The sequence below is a fragment of the Malania oleifera genome, chromosome 2, assembly GCF_029873635.1.
Source record: "Malania oleifera isolate guangnan ecotype guangnan chromosome 2, ASM2987363v1, whole genome shotgun sequence".
Classification (NCBI taxonomy): Eukaryota; Viridiplantae; Streptophyta; class Magnoliopsida; order Santalales; family Ximeniaceae; genus Malania; species Malania oleifera.
The window spans coordinates 9,309,319-9,329,023 of NC_080418.1; the positions used below are offsets into that span (position 1 = coordinate 9,309,319).

The window sequence follows — 19,705 nt, forward strand, 5'->3', positions numbered from 1 at the left end:
GTCTACCAGCTCGGCAAAATCTTGCAATTTCAGTATTGATACCTACTTATGTAATTCTTGCCTTAGGCCTCCTTCAAACTGTCTTACTTTCTTCTTCTCGTCTGGAATAATGTACGGGGCAAAATGAGATAGTTCAATAAATCTCGCCGCGTACTGCTGCACTGTCTGCTGTCCTTACTTCAGATTTAGGAACTCCTCTATCTTGGCTTCTCTAAACGAGGCTAGAAAGTATCTGTCGAAAAATACTTCCTTAAACCGATCCCATGTCATCTCTATAGGCATTGTCCTCTATTGCTCCAAAAGTTTCACTGTCGTCCACCATCTCTTGGCCTCTCCATTCAGTTTATATGTAGCAAATATCACCCTTTGCTCCTCCGTACACTGGAGTATTGCGAACACATTTTCAATTTCCTACACCCATTTCTCAGCAACCGCAAGATCAGTTCCTCCTGAGAAAGTCGGAGGATTCATCTTGATAAACTTCTTAATCGAACTACTATGGCCTGCAGACAGACCTCCCTGCTCCCTTGAGTTCCTGACAATTGCAGCCATGACTTGTTGAGCCACGCTGTGTAGTACTGCATCTGAGTCGCCACCAGCTGCACTTGAGGGCCTAACACCCTCATTACCACTAGCATGGGCGCTACCACTTCCAGGGTCCATCTTGAAAAGACAATAAACTTAGCTTAGGACCTTATTACGATAACATACCCCACACAAATCATCTAACTAGTATACCATATCCTTGACTGATCTTATCCTTGATCTTAATTCAAGGTTCAATCCCGCAACCTAGATACCCAACCCGACAATAGTTTACCATGACTTTCTTGAAATTGTCACCCCAAGAAAGACACATAAACCACTATAGAAGTCTTACATCTAGACTATAAAATGAGACCTCAAATTTCTTTATCCTAAACTCTGGAATTGTTTCTACTTCATTCTAGAGTTTACAAAACCTAACAACCTAGGCTCTGATACCAAATTGTAATGACCTGCTTAATTTACTACATAATTAATCATTGTAAGTACCCTAATAACATTAACTAATGATATAGCGAAGTCAACTCAAACCCGTGGGTAACGGGGACACATCAGTCATACACAGCAAACACCTAAGCAGCAGAGAAAATAAAATTCATCCATAATAACAGTACTAGAGCTATTCACAATCCACAATATTTCTGTAAAAGTATATATACAATCCCAAGAGACAATAAAAGATAAAACTAGGATCACACATCAAAAACCATCTGGCCCTAGTTCAAAACTCACCCTCCTAGCAGGGTAGTATAAACTGCCCCTAATGGCACGGAGCTCGATCCGCTTGTCTGTCTAGGTTTCCTAAAATAATTTTAAGCTGGGGTGAGACACCTCTCAGTAAGGAAAATAAACTAAATACAGTTGTGTGGTAACATGAATATTTTTATATTATAATAAATAAACAGTATGTGATACAGGCCTGGTAAAAATTGCTAATATAATAACTTAGTAATGGATACATGATCATAAGCATATTAAATCATATTGATTTTCTGTTATCATAAAATCATCTGCTATAACTGATAATACTAAAGTATACCCAGGATGGATAACTAGCTGATGCCATGTATTACCCCTCATGATGGGCTGTGCAGCCTGAAGGCGGGACTTGATAATGGTTGGCCGACCATTGCCAAGTCAAATGTGTTTGTAAGTACGATGGGCCCGCCCCCGCCCTGGTCCAAACTACCAGGGGGACATCTACAACACTACCCTGAAGTCACATCGACTATCCATCTCCTACCCCCTTTACTGGTAAGGGTGGTAACACAAGTCTAAACTTAACTGAATAGCTATGGTACTGTGCCCCAAGTACTGATCTAAACTACCATTCGAATTTTGATAACATATAGTACATATACATATACTGGTTTAACATGAAATTAGATTGATAGCATTTCTCTGAATTCTAACATATCATAGTAAACATGGCCTTGCGTCGGATGATGTACATAATTACAGCCTTGTGCCGGCTATCAATCACGACCTTGTGCCGTACATATCATAACATACTGAGTTGATTATCTGTATTGTTTATCATGAAATATTGAAACCATACTTTCTTGTAATATTTATGGTTTTTCTAAAAATTGCTGTAAATATATATTTACTGAAAATATGGCATAACATATTATCTGTAAAAATGATATTCATGCCATACAGTTTAAATAATATCAAAACAGAATATTTGAACTGATCGCATTTTTGATTAAATATTCTAAAATTGTATTTCCTGTTCAACAATAGTATTTCATAGTATTTCCCAAACATAATCATATTATACACATATTTACTAAAATTACTTACTCACAAATACTGAATAATTTGTATGGAAAATACTGCTTTAGTTTATTCTCTTACCTGACTAATGGAAAGCCCCAAAATAACTAACTCTGCACCCTTAGGCAATACAAAAAATAAGGTTATTAGTGACGGTTTTGAACTAGTTGTTATATCTTCCGTTAGTAATACTTATTGGTGACGAATTTTTGAAACCGTCACTAATAATAAAGTATTAGTGACAGATTAAAACCGTCACTGAAAAACCTAAGTTCGTCACTATAAATTCTACACCGGCTCGATAAAAAATCGTTACTAAAGTCATAGTATTAGTGATGGTTTTAAATTCGTCACTAATGCTCTATTATTAATGATGGTTTGAAAATCGTCACTATTGCTCACAGGCAACTATTAGTGATGGTTTTCAAACCGTTACTAATACTCTAAAACCGTCACTATTGCTCACAGGCAACTATTAGTGATGGTTCAAACCGTCACTAATATTCTAAAACCGTCACTAATACTTTATGATTAGTGACAGTTTGAAAACCTTCACTAAAACTCTTTAAAAAAAAAAAGACAATTATTAGTGACAATTTTGAAACCTTTACTAATACTTAAATTGGACAATTAGTAGTGACGGTTTTAAAATTATCACTAATAATTTTAAATTAATTTTTTTCCAATTATTAATTTCTGTAAAAATCTGTAATTACATTTTCGTATACGTAACATTAAACCATAATTGCTAAAAAATTCATAAATGATTCAAAATTCAAATTCAAATTTAAATAAAAATACAAATATATTATAAAAATTCAAATTCAAATACAAATATATTATATAAATTCAAATTTAAAATGATCAATTAGTAGTGATGGTGATGCGAGCTTCGATAGTGAGAGACCATGGCAACATAGGCAACTATGGCTTGCTCCAACGTCATCCTCGAGGGCGAAGTTCTTGAACAATAAGGCTCAATCTGTAATCTAGGGCCCAACTTTAGAATCCTCGACCTTGATGGTGATGGAGCAGACGACGAGGTCATGGAGGGTGATGAAGGACAATGAGGTCTCGTATGACAGAGAAGGACGACGAGGCTGTGGATGGTGGTGGTTGCATCAACGATTCTTCATCTAGTTTACCTGGAGTTTCTTTTCAAAATTGTTTTGAAATGCGATAAGCCTGCCAATGTAGAAAAAATGAATTTTAGCCTTTCATCTGATAGGTTGTCGCTTATAAAGTATGATTTAAATATTAATTTTATTTCTCTTGAATCTTGATGCCCTTCTTGTGGATGCAATATTAATGACCGCAAGAAGGGGATCAAGATTCAAGTGAAATAAAACTAATATTTAAATCATACCTTAACTATAAGCGACAACCTATCAGATGAAAGGCTACAATCCCTTTTGTCTACATGGGCAGACTTATAGCATTTCAAATCAATTTTGAAAAGAAACTCCGGGTAAATTAGATAAAGAATTGTTGATGCAGCCACCACCATCCACCCCACTATAAGAGTACCCGAACCTCCCGATTCTTACCTCCATGTCCATCATAAACTCCAAAGAATAAAATGGAAGCATCCATAACAGGATATGCAGCATGCTAGCAAATCAAACATTCATAGTTAATAACAAAATATTCATACTGTCCTTTAACATGAAAGTTCGAAGTCTCAAGTCATAATCAAGATATCCCTCCATGATTGGAGGGGTTTTTTTTAAAAAAAAAAAAATTTATTTATTTATTTATTTTTATGTATTGTCCAAGAATCATGCTAGCCCTTTTTGACAATTCTATGCTATTTCAACTCCCATTGCCCTTTTTTGTTAAAAATTTGAAATCTATAAGACACCTTATACTTCAACACCATGTCCATATTCATATTTCCAAAATGCAAGACCTACGTAATTCTGGCATTTCAAACATTTTTTTATGCCACTGTACAAACTCTTTGAGTTTGTTTCGTAATGACTGGGCATCAGTCTGTGGGGGAAAAAACTACAACAATATAAATTCTAGATGTTCATATTTAAACAACAAGAAATTATGTTAAATGCTAGAATGCTCCTCAACATATTATTGTGTAAATGACCGAAAAGCGGGTGAAGCTTCCTATTGTAGGACTTTGCCAGGAATGTCCGAAGGAATTAATTTTGATTTTAGCAGGGGTCTTCGATTTGAAGATCAACGTACTAAAATTTCACGTTGTAAAACTTGGACTTCATTATTACTCTTTGATTGCCAGTGAGAATTACTCGAAATAACTGTATACTGGCTGAAACATAAGATAGAAGCAGAAAATTTAACAATTGAAGGAAAATAAAGCTTTTTCTATGTTTGGATCTTAGGCTTTAATTTGTATTGATTTGGACAAAAGGCAGCACAAAATTTTATTAAGTTTAGTTCAAATCTAAACAAATTCAAGTCTAAGGTTCAAAAGTTGTGCTCCCCAACACAACCCCAATGTCTAAGAGTTAATTAAAAACTATAGAATAGATAAACATAATTTATTTACAGTAAATCAGTTTCTTTAGTTGGTGTCATTCTGTAGCAAGCACAACTTGGCAACATGCCAAACATTAACATGCTCGCAGAAAAGGAGTAGCTCACACTTACATGTTCTCTGCCTGAGTTTTTTCACTTTCTTCCCATGCCTTGATAAAAGACAACCTCTTTTCCTTTTCAACCTCTGCCAGAGCAACATCTATAGGCATACAAGGAAAATAAAGATTATTTAGTAGTGCATTTCAAAATTCTATGGAAAATTAAAATATTTTCAGTTGGTATTAATAGGATTTTTACACAAAACTGGCTACTTATTTTTCGGTAAATAAAAGTTGCTTATTTAACATGGAGGTGTTACCATTACCATGGAAGAAAATGGGAATGGAATTTTAAACGAATTTCTTAAACTCCTCTTTTTAACATTTGTCAAGGTAAAACTAACAAAAACACAACGGGCCACTTTCCCATGTCCTACATAAAATTCGATGTGTTTGTTGGATACACAATGGCATGCTCAATTCCACTGGACATCCACAAGCACCCTTAATATTTTTAAACAACATTAATAGAAAGGGAAATAGGAGAGCTGAGATGCTGTCCCAAGACTTGCCTCTGTCAATTGATCCTCCTGAAGGTTTTTTCTCCATTGCAGGATCTGGTTTCTCTGCCAGAGAAGTATGAAAGACAATCCTACAATTGCTTTTTTAAATAAAAAAAGTATGCCTATGGTGAATAAATTGTACCTTTCATTAATTTCGTTTGAATTTCACTCGTAAAGAATACCAGTTTGAACGTGTTAAGATTGATTGTTGTCCTAACTTGTCACAAGCACATAAATTTGTAGTCAACAAATGATGTTTTAAGACTTCTTTCTAAAATTCCCCTTTTAATACAATTTCTTCTTTATCTAAAATATTATGCTACCTTGAGCACTAATATGCCCAAGCCTTGAACTAAAGGAGTGGTTCAATGGACATTAGTATGCTACTCTGCCTGTTTGTGGGCAAGCTCAAGGAAATTTGAAGATCATATGCAGTGCATTTGAGGCAGTAGCCAAAGCTTTGTCTGTCTGGACTCTGGACCAAGCCCATAGATAGGAGCCTGTCATGCATTTTGTTATAATCTGAAAGGCAGAGGAATGCACATGAATGCTGACACCATTCGCTCCACTGAAAAATTAACAACAGTAATGACACTTGATCGATCAGCTCTACGAGAAACTAATTCTTGATATTGTTTAGCAAACCATAAGCACCAAATCAAATGCCTTATGTTAGAAAGGCTACCATTATATGCTTGGAAATCATAAGAACGAGGACGCAGAGAGCACACATACCCAGAAAAAGCTTCGCTTTGGATGCAATGACCATTTGATGGAACCGGCGAAGGAGAAGAGGTGACCGACAAACATAAGTGCCTCTGTTGGCGGCCTTCTCCTTCGCTGGAGAGTACATAGCGTCGTGATTACCGTTGGCCGAGACGGCATCGCGGATCGAGATGAGGGTCGTCATGGAAAGTCCAATCAATGGACGGTGGCGATAGGAGAGGGTATCATTGGGCGTGCGATGATCGAGTTGAGTAACGGCTCAGCGCAGGAGGAAGATCGTAAACGGCAGGGGGGCATCGGATAATATTGAGAGGGAGGGGCGAGGTCTGAACCTGAAACCCCCTGTTGGTGTGGAGGTGGAAGACGGAAGGACCTCCGAGCTGGTGCCGGAGCTACCACCGAGAGAGAAGCGAAGGGCGCGGGTGAGTGGCCTGCGGGCAAGAGGGAGAGAGCGGAAGAAATTTGGGAAGAAAAAGAGACCGCGGGAGGGAGGAGCAGAATGAAATTTGGGGAAAGTGTGGGAATTTAAGATTTCGAGCATCAGTGACGGTTTCAAAACCGTCACTAATAGTTCTTCCAAACTGTCACTAATACTCTTAACTAATTTTTTTAAAATATTTTTTAAATAAAAAACTATTAGTGACTGTTAGAATTGGTGTATTCCCAAGAGGGGGGGGGGTGAATTGGAATTTTAAAATTTATCACTTAGGTTATGCTGGATAAACAGCAGTATATACACAACCTAGGGTCTGCCTATTCAATTTCCAAATGCGTAGATAAGTATAATGTGAAATTTAAGTCATACGCATCATTCACCCATAACATACATGTGCGGCTAATATAAAGTGCGGAAATATAAATGAACACACGATATGTTATCGGGGTTCGGCCAACCGTGCCTACGTCCCTGCCTCAAGCTCACAAGCTAGAGGTTTCCACTAAGAGCTCACTTAAGGGTGGAGCGGCACCGTTTACAACCAGGTCAAATTAACACAGGGCTGACCTCAACCTTCACGCCTTAACAGGACGACGCACCTAGCTTTCCTAACCGGGTCTAAGCCAATCCGGGACTATTCCAGGGCTAGTCTCCCTCTTTAGGCCCGTGCCTGGAAATACAACCAAAGTGTATTACAATGAGATGGTACAGTGATTATGCTTTCAAGTAAAGCAGATATGTACCCAAATTCGCGCAATAATATACACTACAAATATGAAATAATTTGTAAGCTCAGTGTGGTCTAAGATGTCAACTCTCAAATAGATTTACTATCGTTGTAATGAGTGCGTGAGAGTGCAAACCTAAATGATCTTTGTATCACAAGATATTTAATCTTAGTGCTCAAACAAAGATATCATCCAGACTTCATATATTTCAATCAACAAGTTTTCTCAATACACATATGTATATGAAGATCTAGCAACGTATAAGTTTGGTTTGCAAAAGGATATTCAATCTTTGTATTCAGCAAGAGATATATGAGTTAACGAGTATTGCAACAAAGATTTTATCACACTATCAAATATCTCATCAAATATTTTCAAGATTAATAACACAGTAGATATTTGAAAATGTTTTGCAACCAAAATACAAATACTATCTTCTTAAGATGTTGCCATGGAGGTGCAAATCTTAGAAGATCTATCAAAGTTTTCTTGGGATAGACTTATTAATAAAGTCCCCTAAGAATACTCAAGGTTTAGCTCTCAAGGATAATAAAACAATCAAATATGAATGGGAGAGCAAACCTACTTAGATTAGCACTCAATCAACTTACGAAGGGTTTAATTTGTATGAGAAGGTAAGTATGAGTGTAGGAGGCTTAAGAATGAGTATTATAGGGTTTTGGATTTTCAAAGAATTTTCCCTGATCAAAATGGCTAATCCTTGTTAATCTATGCAAATGAAGGCATATATATAGGCAAGGGAGAAAATATGACCGTTGGGGACCTATAGGGTATTATTAGAAAAGTTTAATAGAGTTTAATGCATTTTAACCCTGTTTAGAAAAATATTAACCACGGTAAAAATGGGAACAACCCGAGAGGTCCGGTCGACCAAAAGTAGCTCGGTCGACCGGGACTCAAGTGGCTCGGTCGACCGAGGGCATTTTGAACTAAGGGGTCGGTCGACCGGAAAAAGGCGATTTTGAAATCTCCGAGTTTCGGTCGACCGAGGCCTTTTTGAACTGCACGGCTCGGTCGACCGAGTTGTTGGGAATTCTCCCGAGGCGCTTCGGTCGACCGAGTTGTTGGAGTACAAAAGTGGTCGGTCGACCGGGGGGTCAAATAGTTGACTCCCAGGTGGTTCGGTCGACCGAGGTCAAATGACTTGTAAGGGGTCGGTCGACCGGGACCGGGTCAAATAGTTGACCCGAACCGGTTTCGGTCGACCGGGCCAATTTGAACTGTTCGGATCGGTCGACCGAAAGTGCACCAAGTGTGCATTTCGGTCCCGAATTGACCTAACTCAATCAATTTTAAGTGCCTAATAAACATATGTGCATATGTGTGTGTCCTAAGGCCACTTGGGGTCCAATTTTGAAGACACCGAAAAAGTCCGGTGTCGGTCGCCCGAAGGTACACTCTAAGGTCTTTCTATGGTTCGGTTTGAGCTTACAAAGTAAATCATTCATGTGATGTGTGTGAGCTTATTACAAACCAGTACCCTAATTACTATTACAGACAGCCTAATTACTGGAAAATATTATAATTAAGAGTTTATGAAATTGTCTTCAAGCCTTTCTAGCTTTGTGCACATCTTGATTTTATCATTCTTGATTCCTGCACAAAAGCTCAACCACTCATTAGATACAATGAGTATTTGTCATAATCAAAACCGGGCGTGACCAATAAGGTCAACAGTGACGGTTTAAAAACCGTCACTAATACCCCATTATTAGCGACGGTTCTTCCAAACTGTAACTAATACTTTTAACTAAATTTTTTTAAAATATATTTTTAAAAAAAACTATTAGTGACAGTTTAAAAACCGTCACTAATACCCCATTATTAGGGACGGTTCTCCCAAACCGTCACTAATACTCTTAACTAAATTTTAAAAAAATATTTTTTAAATAAAAAACTATTAGTGACGGTTTAAAAACCGTCACTAATACCCCATTATTAGCGACAGTTCTCCCAAACCGTCACTAATACTCTTAACTAAATTTTTTTAAAATATTTTTAAATAAAAAACTATTAGTGACGGTTTAAAAATCTTTACTAATACCCCATTATTAGCGACGGTTCTCCCAAACTGTCACTAATAATCTTAACTAAATTTTTTTTAAATGAAAAGCTATTAGTGACGGTTTAAAAATCATCACTAATACCCCATTATTAGCGACGGTTCCCCCAAACTGTCACTAATACTCTTTAACTAATTTTTTTAAAAATATTTTTAAAATAAAAAACTATTAGTAACGGTTAAAAAACCGTCACTAATACCCCATTATTAGCGACGGTTCTCCCAATCCGTCACTAATAGCTTTAACTAAATTTTATATATATATATATATATATATATTCATAAATATTAGTAGTGACGGTTTGTTAGTCGTCAGTAATAAGAGACTTTTAGTGACGAATTTAATCCATCACTAAAGCCCTAAAATCATCACTAATATTTTCCGTGGAAAAAAATTTCGTGTGAAAATCATTTACCGCGCTGTTTTTAGTGACGAAAGTATTAGTGAAAAGTAAAAACCAGTATTTTTGTAGTGAGGGTTCTCAGCTCAACACCCTAAAAATAACATTTCTCCTAACAAAACTTCAGTATTTCTATAAATACTGAAATTAGGAATAGCTTCCTAAGAGAGGAGGGGGTGGGGGGCGAATTGGCTTTTAAAAATTTTGTTTTTAGTTCTTTGTAAAGTCCTTAACTTCTTTTAATATTTAACCAATTCTTTTACTTGTTTATCTATTTTTTTTCAATCAAACAAGAACTAAGTAAACATTCAATCTTCAACCACAACACTTATTGCTTAACCAAAGAAATAATCAACTTTTCTACCAAACCAATCAATTTACCATGATGATCAAACCAAACAATCGTAAGAATTCTCAGCTTATGTGTAGCCCTGTTGTTAATATGAATTTGAACTAAGCCCTGTATATATGAATTTGTTCCTTCAATATAATATTCAATGCATCATCCAATCACTCTTTCCAAATATTCAGAATCCAAATAAACTCTCAGTTAATTTATCTTTGGGTGTTTAACCAAGTAACGTACTCCTATATGGTTTCCGCAAAGAATGGTTAAACCAACGTACTCCCTTTTGATTTCCGCAACCCAGATCAAAAATTAAACTTAAAGTTTACTTGATTTCCAAATCTACATAGTTTATATGATTTTCAAATTTAAACCATCCACGCAATTTAAATATGTACTTAAAATAAAGAATAGGGAAAGAGAGAGTGAGACGGAGATTTTTACGAGGTTTGACTTATACCCAGCCTACGTCCTCGTCTTTAGCAAACCACCAAAGGATTCACTAAACGTGTTCCGTTGACGGGTGGAACAAAACCTGATTACAAGCGATACCCCACACTCAAACACTCCTTCACTTAGGGTAGGGCCTGCCTCTCCAAACGATGTCCCCTCGTTCGGTCACTCCTTTAGGCTAGAGCCCGCCTCTCTAAGCAATATCCCCTTACTTAGCCAACGATCCTAACAATCCTTGGAATGTCAAAGAACTACAAGAAACACAAGATAAGAATTGCGTACAAGTATACTCTCTCAAAGAGCAAGTTAGTACAATTTTAACACTATATACTTCAATGTAAAATATCAATATGAAATAGAATGAAGCTCAAGGGTAGAATTCACCAATATCCTTCTTAGATGAGGATTAGGAGTAGGAATTCAGAGGAGGAAGGATTAGCTCTTCAGAATATCTCAGCAAAAGAGATTTGCAATGAGTGAACAAGAGAACTTTGGAAGAACAAGAGTGCTTTCAGCTTCTCAAAATAGATTTTTCAATTCTTGGTGTGTTTTTGATTTGCAAAACCATGTATTTATAGGCTTTCAAACAAGTTTCCCTATTTTAAAAATATTTTCCATTAAAAATTATTTGCTCTCTTATTCTGATTTTTACAAAACTTGTTTCAATAATCCTAAATAGGTCTTTAAGTCCTCATAATCTCTTGGAAAAGCTTCAAAACATATTTCAAACGATTTTTTAAACATTAAAGCACTTACATGAGACTTCAAAGACAGTATCATTCCAAACACTCAAGTCTTCATGCTTGCTTTGACCCTTTCTTGGTCTTCAAGCTTTAATATTCTTTGAGTTCTCTCACCTTACTTTTCTCTGGCTCTTTTGACTTTAAACATTCCTTGGCCTTCAACAAATCATGCATGACCTCATATTCTTCAAGGTTGAATATATCATCTTTAAATCCATGCTTTAACTCATTTAAGCTTAATTTAATCCTTGTGAGCACTTTAACCTTACTTTCTCATATGTGAGCCCTGAAATAACATTACTCAAACAAATATGTTAAATTCCGCTTGTTTGTTAGCATCAAAACAAGATAACAAGATTTTAAGTCTTGTAAGGCCAACAATCTCCCCCTTTTTGATGATGACAAACAAGGAGCAAAAATTTGAGTAAGCCTTAAAAAAGCTCCCCCTTTCAATAAGCTTCATTTTAATAAAATCAATATTAATTTCATCAATCATGCTTATCACTTTCTTTTGGTTTTACAAGTTTTTCAATAAATATTAAATACTTAAATACTTCTTTTGAATAGATATTATGTTCATGCTCAATTATGCTCAATTTTTACTTCACAACTTCTTCCCCTTTTGACATCAATCAAAAAGAAAAAAAATGATTTAAATTCAAATACAAATCATTTTGAGCATATCAATAATCATGTATTCCAAACATATGTACACACTCAACTTATTGCTTTTCAATATAGCATAGGTAGTGTGTAGCTTACAGCATTTATTCAAGATACCAGCTGATATTAATTTGATGGTTTTTATGATACCAATTTAAAATTTAAAATTTACTTCATGATATCAATTGATTAATGATTCATGACACTCCCCCTGAATTTAATACATTCAGTTTTGTTATTAATTTTGCTTTTATCATCCCACGTAAAATATTGAATCATATCATGTATTAAATATCAATATCATGCTAAGATCATCAATGTCACATCATGGTCATAGACATAATCATACTCATAAATAATTTGACTTTGTGAGACCAAGTGAGCTTTTAGATTTGATATCTATTGAAATTTTTAACATGTGATACCAAATATACTTTATAGATACCAAAGCTTAATATCACATAGTGTATAGTTCATGGATATTAATATAACTACTATATATTTCATAGCTCATAGATAAAAAACAGTATGTTTATCCATGTGATTCATTTAAAATCATGCATGTTCAAGAATTATCCCTATATCAAAAATTTATGCTTAAGCTTAATAATCTCATTCTCAATTTTCAACATAGTGAACCATACTTTTCAATATAAATCAAGTCAAGTTAATTAATACACATGTAGCATATAGCATATCAACACATCACATGTAGGCAAGTAAGCATGTAGCATGTAACATCAAGGTGCTTATATAATAAGCTCAGATTTGATATTTTCTTTCTATTTTCTTAAGTTAAGCCTTGTAAAAAGTCATCCTATGATTTTGACCAACAATGCCATTTTCTATTTTATATATGTGTGAAGTCATTATTTCATTTTTGGTACCTATATTTTCTTGGGTCTGGAGGATTTTTCAAGGGAGGTTTCTTTTATTTTCCATACTTGTTTGGTTTTAACACCTTTCCTTTTAAACGAACATTCAAACTTTATATGCCCCTTTTTCTTGCATTGATAGCATATGGTGTTTGTGTAGGCATTAGAAGATGTGCAAGTATAGTCTTTGGATTCTTTCAAAAAATATCCCATGTAAGAATTCTTTTCTTTTTATTTTCAATACCATTGAAACCAATGCCTTATTTATTTAGAGACATTCTTAGTAAGCCAATCATCTTATCAAGGTTTTCCTTTTCTTTTGTGAAGTTGTAAATAATTTTATCCTTATGTTTGATTTGATTCTTGAGATCATTTAACTCTATGTCTTTCTTGTTATCAACCTTCTTTAATGATTTCTCTAATTCTAGAGATAATTTTCTGATTCTATCCTCTAATTCAGAAATATACATATCTTTCTCATATATGGTAGAGGATAAAGATCGAAGGTCTTATATCATTTGGTCATTCTTGCTTTCTAGTTTCTCAATTTTCAAGTTGTTTTCTTTTTCAGCAAGATTTTTGGATTCTATTTCTTTCATTACTGATTCATACTTATGTTCTAATTGCTTGAGTTTTGAGTCTTTATCTCTTTCAGCATTCTTTAAGAATTCTAACTCTTTAATTAAACTTTCATTGTTATTCTTCGATGAGGTGTTTTGTTTATTTGCTTTCATCAGCATCTTATGTACTTTGAATAGATCATTTTGAAGTTCATCATAAGATGACATACTCTCATCACTTGATTCATCACTACAAGAATTATTTGAAGATTTAGTTGAGAAGCTTTCTTCGTTGACCCATGCCATAAAGGACGTGTAAGCAACCTCTTGGTTGCTTGATTCATATTCCGATCTACTTGTACAATCCCAAGTAGTGGCTGTGATGGCCTTTTTGTTTTTCTTCTTAGACTCTTTATTTAGTAGTGGACATTCCAATTTTATTTGTCCGACTTTATTGCAATTATAGCATGTACGAGTTTTATTTTTAGATTTCTTTTGCTAATTTCTTCTTCTGATTCATCTGATTCAGATTTTTGATTTCTTCTCTTGAATTTGTTTCTCCTTCTTAGTATCCTTGCTAGCTTTTTAGATATGAAGGCTTCTTCATCTTCATCCATTTCACTACTTGAGTTTTCTTTTAAGGCTTTAAAGGCTATTGATTCTTCGGCTTTGGTTTTTCCATTCTTTTAATTCATTGCCATTTCATATGTAAGGAGAGAACCTACTCCTTCAGTTATGACAATGGCTTTTGGTTCCCATACGATTGGTAGCCCTCTAAGAATTTTCCTTATCATTTCATAAGTAGTGTAGTATTAGCCTAATAAGGCTTACAATTCTTATTTTGATGATAACAAATCATGATATGTTTAATGTGGTTTAAAGTGAAAGTTTTTCAGGAAAAAGGCAAAGATTAAAGGAAGTGACAAAGCTCAAGAGCATGATAAAGCTTATGGATTAAAAAGAAATCTTGAAGAGCATGATAAAACTTATGGATTAAAAAGTGATCTTGAAGAGCATGAGGATTAAAGATAACTTGGTGAAAGCTCAAAGAAAAGATCCAAAACTCAAAGATGATGGATGAATAAGATTGAAAATCAAAGGATTTATTTATTTTTTTTAAATGTAAGTAATTCAAGTTAATTTCAGGCATAAATTGATTTGAAGCTCTCAAGAAATTCAGAAATATATTTTTTGAAAACTTTAAAGAATACTTTTATAATCAAGGAAAAGAAAGGGTTTTTGAAAAAGAAATTTTTTTTGGAAAAATAGAAGGGCTAGGCGACTGTCCAATAATGGTAGGCTACTGCCAAATTAAGTAAAGGATTTTTCAAAGAGATAGTAGCAAGACAAGCGACTGCCTGAACATGCGAGGCGCCTGGGTGGTCATGCCAGGTGACTGCCTTGGTTCTGGTAGGTGACTGCCACTCAAACGTTGGCTTAAAAACTCTTAACGGGAAGATTTTTTAAATGAAATTTTTGGACACTATTACTTTGAAAAATTTGGAAACTATTTCAAGGAAACTTTGGGGGTAAGGAATTACTTTTAAACATCTATAAATAGCCCCAAACTTCAAAGGTTTGAGACACCCAAGCAATTTTCAAGCAATCAAAGTTCTTAAAAGCTCTCAAACTCTCTTGTGTTCAACTACTAAATTGCTACTGATTCAAACTCTGAAATAAACCTTTCAAAGTCAGAATCTTTCATATTTTGGAAGATATTTGGTGATCTATATTGAGTATTGAGCTTCAAATTCTTTTATATTTGAATTACTTTGAAGTATTATTGTACTGAATTTTGTACTAACCTACTTTATCGTGAGAGTGTTTTCTTGTACACAAAATCTTCTTTATCTTGGTTCTTATTCATAGACGATTCAGGAATGTAGAATCGTTGGACCAAATGAGGGAATATCGTTTGGAGAGGCAGGCTCTAGCCTAATGGAAGGAGTGTTTATAATCGGTATTGTTCCACCCGTCAACGGAACTGAACTAGTGAATCCTTTGGTGGTTTGCCAAAGGCGAGGACGTAGGCTGGTTATAAGCCGAACCTCGTAAAATCTTGTGTCTCTCTTCTTCCTTACTCTTACGTTTCACAAAGACTATACCATCTATGTGCAAGTTTTAAAGTGTTAATTTTGAGTGGTTTTAGTTGTTCAATAGACGGAGGATACTGTTTTTGGCTTATCAGCATTGATTGCGGAAACCGAAAGGGTACTACGTTTGGCTATCACCTAAACCTTATTATCTGAAAATTGGTTTTACAATCTAAACATAAAAAAAACTTGGTGAGTTTGGAATAAACACAGGGCTTTACATTAATTCAGCATGTTTACATTGGATTACAGACCTTAATTTGAGACAAAGATCAAGTTGTTTTCGGATTATCTTGATTGGTTACGTGATTGTTTTAATATTAATTGTTGTGGTTGTTGTATAAACAAAGGATTAAATTGAAATAAATTTTAAAATTCCCAATTCCCCCCACCTCTGTGGAAGCTATCCTAATTTCAATGGTAGCAAAAAAACCTAGTTAATAGCAAATTCCTAACAAGAACTATACAAAGAGCTAAATGGCTGGCTACATAGGAGTAGCTCCTTTTGCAAAGGGCCAATCCTCAACACGCGCCACCAATCTTTTGGTGGACACACCTACAAACCTACACCTTGTTGGAAAAAGAGAATCACTCTAAATCTACCTCCAACACATGGATTGGAAAGCAGGGGAAGTAGTTGTGGATGGAAACCTTGTTCCCACGCAAATAATAATACTGGAAACATATTCCAAAAGAGAAAAAGGAGATGAGTGATTTAGATAGAGATTGCGTCAATAAACTCAAGTGCAAAATGCTTTGTATTTGCTTTACACGCTGACGAATTCAATAGTGTCATGGTTGAAACGCTAAAAATATAGAACAATTAGAAGTCACATATAAGGACTTATTGATGTTAGGACACTAGAATGAACATTTAAACAACAAGATGAATCTGAAGCATTCAAAATGAATTCAATGATCCATATCCAGTATGACACAAGAGTCACTCCACATATTTGACTCCTTAAGGGCCTTAGGAAAAACTATACCCCCTATGAAACGATTAGGAAAATTTTGAGAGCCTTCCCTCAATATTGGAACCTCAGGCTACAGCAATTACCAAAGGGAGAAACCTTAAGACCACCTCCTTGATTAACTCAAGGATCAACTCCTTCCTAATGAAATGACTCCAAAGAAAGTAAATCCTAACCAAAGCAAAAGAACATCTAGTGGCACTAAAAGCATTAGGCCCCACACCGCTCAAGCGAAGAAGAAGGGAATAAGGACTTGATCAGATGAAATGACATTCATCACTAAGCTAGAAAGTTTATAAAGGAAAAAAGATTTCCTAAGAGTTCAACAAAAAGAAAAACTGAAAAGGTAGAATTAAGGTAAAATAAAGAAAAGTAAAAATGACAAACCGCGATATGCTTATCAATTGTAGAAACAGGACATATCAATCGGCTCCCTTGCTCAAGAAGACAAGAAGAAAACGAAGGATTCTGAAGGCTACTTTGGATGACCAGCTCGAGAGAAACTGGAAACGATCATTGGACAAAATGGCAAAACGTATGCTTCATGACAATGATGAACGAGGTAAATCCTACTACGCTTCAAACCAAATCTAGCACTCAATCTTAATGACGAGTCTGTTAGTCCCTCATACAAAGATTACAAAGTTGAATTATTTCTTTACATAAAGATTCTAACATTTTTCCAAAAGAAATAATAACCATGAAAGATCAAAATTAAAAGAATTTTTGAGCACTTGAATCCATTTAAAACTATTGAAAAAGAAAAAGATTCTTGGTATAATAAAAAGAAGTTCGAGGAAGAAGTAAATAGAGTAAAACTCAGAATTAGGAAACTCTAAAGAAAACTTCGTAAAAAGGATCAAAATAAATGAACTAAAGAATTAGTAAAGATAAAGAACAAATTATAGTCAATTTTACTAAAGGGAAGCTAATTTTGAAAATGATTGGATAACAAAGACTACATGGAATAAAGAAGGAATAGGTTACCATGGTAAACAAAAAAAAAATAAGAATTATACATGGGATATTTTGTAAAGGAACCAAGCACTATAGCTAGCATTCTTCCTCACCACACAAACCTGACACACTACTTCCATATGTGCAAGACAACGGTCATGTAATATTTGGGATTGCCTACTAAAAGAAGTAGGTTAAAATACAGGATAATGGAAAGTCAAAATGGAGCAACAACAAAATAAAGAATTACAAAGATTGGGGTTCCAAAAACTAACAAATGAATCCCTCCCATGTAGTTTTTTTAGGACAACATCATCACGAACAAAGTGGTACTTGACATGGGGTTCAAGCTGACACATGACCCAGGCATAGACCAATTTCCCAAAAAACATCAAAACTACAACAAAAGGATGGAGGATATGTTCACCTCGTCGTAATGCAAGGTAAGATCATTGGCATCGGGAGAATAGTAAGAACCTGCTATTTATGATAATGTCCTTATTGGTGATAAGGTTCAAAACACATCTTTTAAGCATAAGCCAAGAGTTTACAAGAGTTTGAAATAACCTTTCAGAAGAAAATGCGGTTTCAGAATCCCAAGATAAATAAATCAAATCTTATTTATAGCTCAGGATAAAGAAGTTTTATTGTATAAATCTTTGAGAATCTGAAAAATCAAAACATACTGTGTTTGGCGCATGAATGACATAAGTCGGCTATGGCATAGAATTTTATGACATGCAAAATATCATGACTTAATTATCCCAATTACAGAAAAATCTTGTAAAAAGGAGACCAAATACCAATTTCATAACACAGATATGTGCCGCATGCCAAAAAAGGAAAGCAAAGTTAAAACATCTTTAAAAAGAAAAAAGTAATATATCTACTAAAAGACCCTAGAACTTTTACACCTAGACTTATTCGGTCCAACTAGAACCTTACTCCTAGAGAAAACAATATGCTTTTTTGTATAGTGGAGGACTATTCAAGTTTCTTGGGTACTATTTCTAACTAATAAGATGAAGCTTGAACATGCTAATTTCCTTAAGTCAGAATTACAAAATGAAAGAGGTTATAATGTAACAAGTTTTAGAAGTGACCAAGGAAAAAGTTTAAAAACAATGAGTCGATAAATTTTGTAATGAACATGTGATATCTTTATTTTTTTAGCACTAGACCTCCACACAAAATGTGAGTTTGGAGAATAAAAAATGAACTCTACAAGAATGAAAGAACTAAGGCTTAATGAGAATAATTTACCTAAATTACTGTTGGGGCTGCGCTGTCAACACAGCATGTATATATTATAACTATGTGTATCTAATCAATTATAAAGAAATACCGTGTTGCGGAAGGGGGAGGGATGCGGGGGAGGAAGGGGAGAGGGGAAAGGCGGGCCAAACGAGAAAATAAAAGCCGGGGACGTGGGCGACGAAGGGGGAAGAGAGCCCCGGGGGGGAGGGGGAAAGGGGGGGAGCGGGGGGGGAAGAGGGGTGAGGGGACGAAAGAAGAGGGGGGGAGGCAACATCAAGCACAGCAAAACGCCCAAAAAGCCCACTACTGTGAGCTCATTTAGCTCAAGAAAATGTTAAAGAACTTGTTGCCACATTAAATGAGACACATTGACCGCGTTTTTCTTGAGAAACCCATTTAGAATCTAATTACATCGCACAACTCATATGAACCGTTAATTCCAACCTGAGATTATTTCACAAAGCCTTAGGAAGGTCAACGGTTAAAAAATCCATTTGTGAACAAGTTTATGAGAATATGAGATCTATGCCCAACTTAAGGGGAAGCATATACTTACTTGCTGTAATTATTAGTGTGGTGTTGTGTGTTGTCGCTATGTTAGTAAGCATCATTTATAAGGGTCAGTGGTCATTTTTCGTACTTAGCATATATAATAAATAAGGAGAGTCCTATCCTTGTGACTAGGTCTTCCCAATTTAACCCATTCTTCAACACTTCTTAACCCCAAATTAACTCCCACCCATTATCTTTTTTTTCCATTATATTTTCATAACTTGTGCAAAAGAATTCACCACGGAGGGACAACATCATAACTATTTAGCCAAAAGGACAATGTTTTATACACCAAACTACAAAACTCAATCCCCTCCTTCCTTTGACCCTATACACCACTTCCCATTTAACCAAATGATTTCTTTTCTCCCCTACACTACCAAATTAAATATCCTATCACCCGCTCAAGCTTTAAATT

General features: G+C 35.1%; 1 protein-coding gene across 1 annotated transcript; it reads right to left on the reverse strand.

Annotated features, from left to right (window-relative positions):
- Positions 1–411: 411 nt before the first annotated feature.
- Positions 412–6,350, reverse strand: LOC131148032 (remorin-like). Its single transcript, XM_058097778.1, has 4 exons — positions 6,176–6,350; positions 5,450–5,503; positions 4,951–5,038; positions 412–631 (listed from the first exon to the last, which is right to left on the reverse strand). Exons 1-4 carry the CDS (start codon positions 6,348–6,350, stop codon positions 412–414), a joined length of 537 nt encoding a protein of 178 aa, XP_057953761.1.
- Between the last annotated feature and the right edge of the window lie 13,355 nt (positions 6,351–19,705).

Coding starts and splice junctions, on each gene's coding strand:
- LOC131148032 (XM_058097778.1), bottom strand. CDS start 6,350: ATGACGACCCTCATCTCGATCCGCGATGCCGTCTCGGCCAACGGTAAT. Junction 5,039..5,449: donor AGGAGGATCAATTGACAGAG/GCAAGTCTTGGG, acceptor GTATGCCTATAG/ATGTTGCTCTGGCAGAGGTT. Junction 632..4,950: donor AAAACTCAGGCAGAGAACAT/GTAAGTGTGAGC, acceptor CGCCCATGCTAG/TGGTAATGAGGGTGTTAGGC.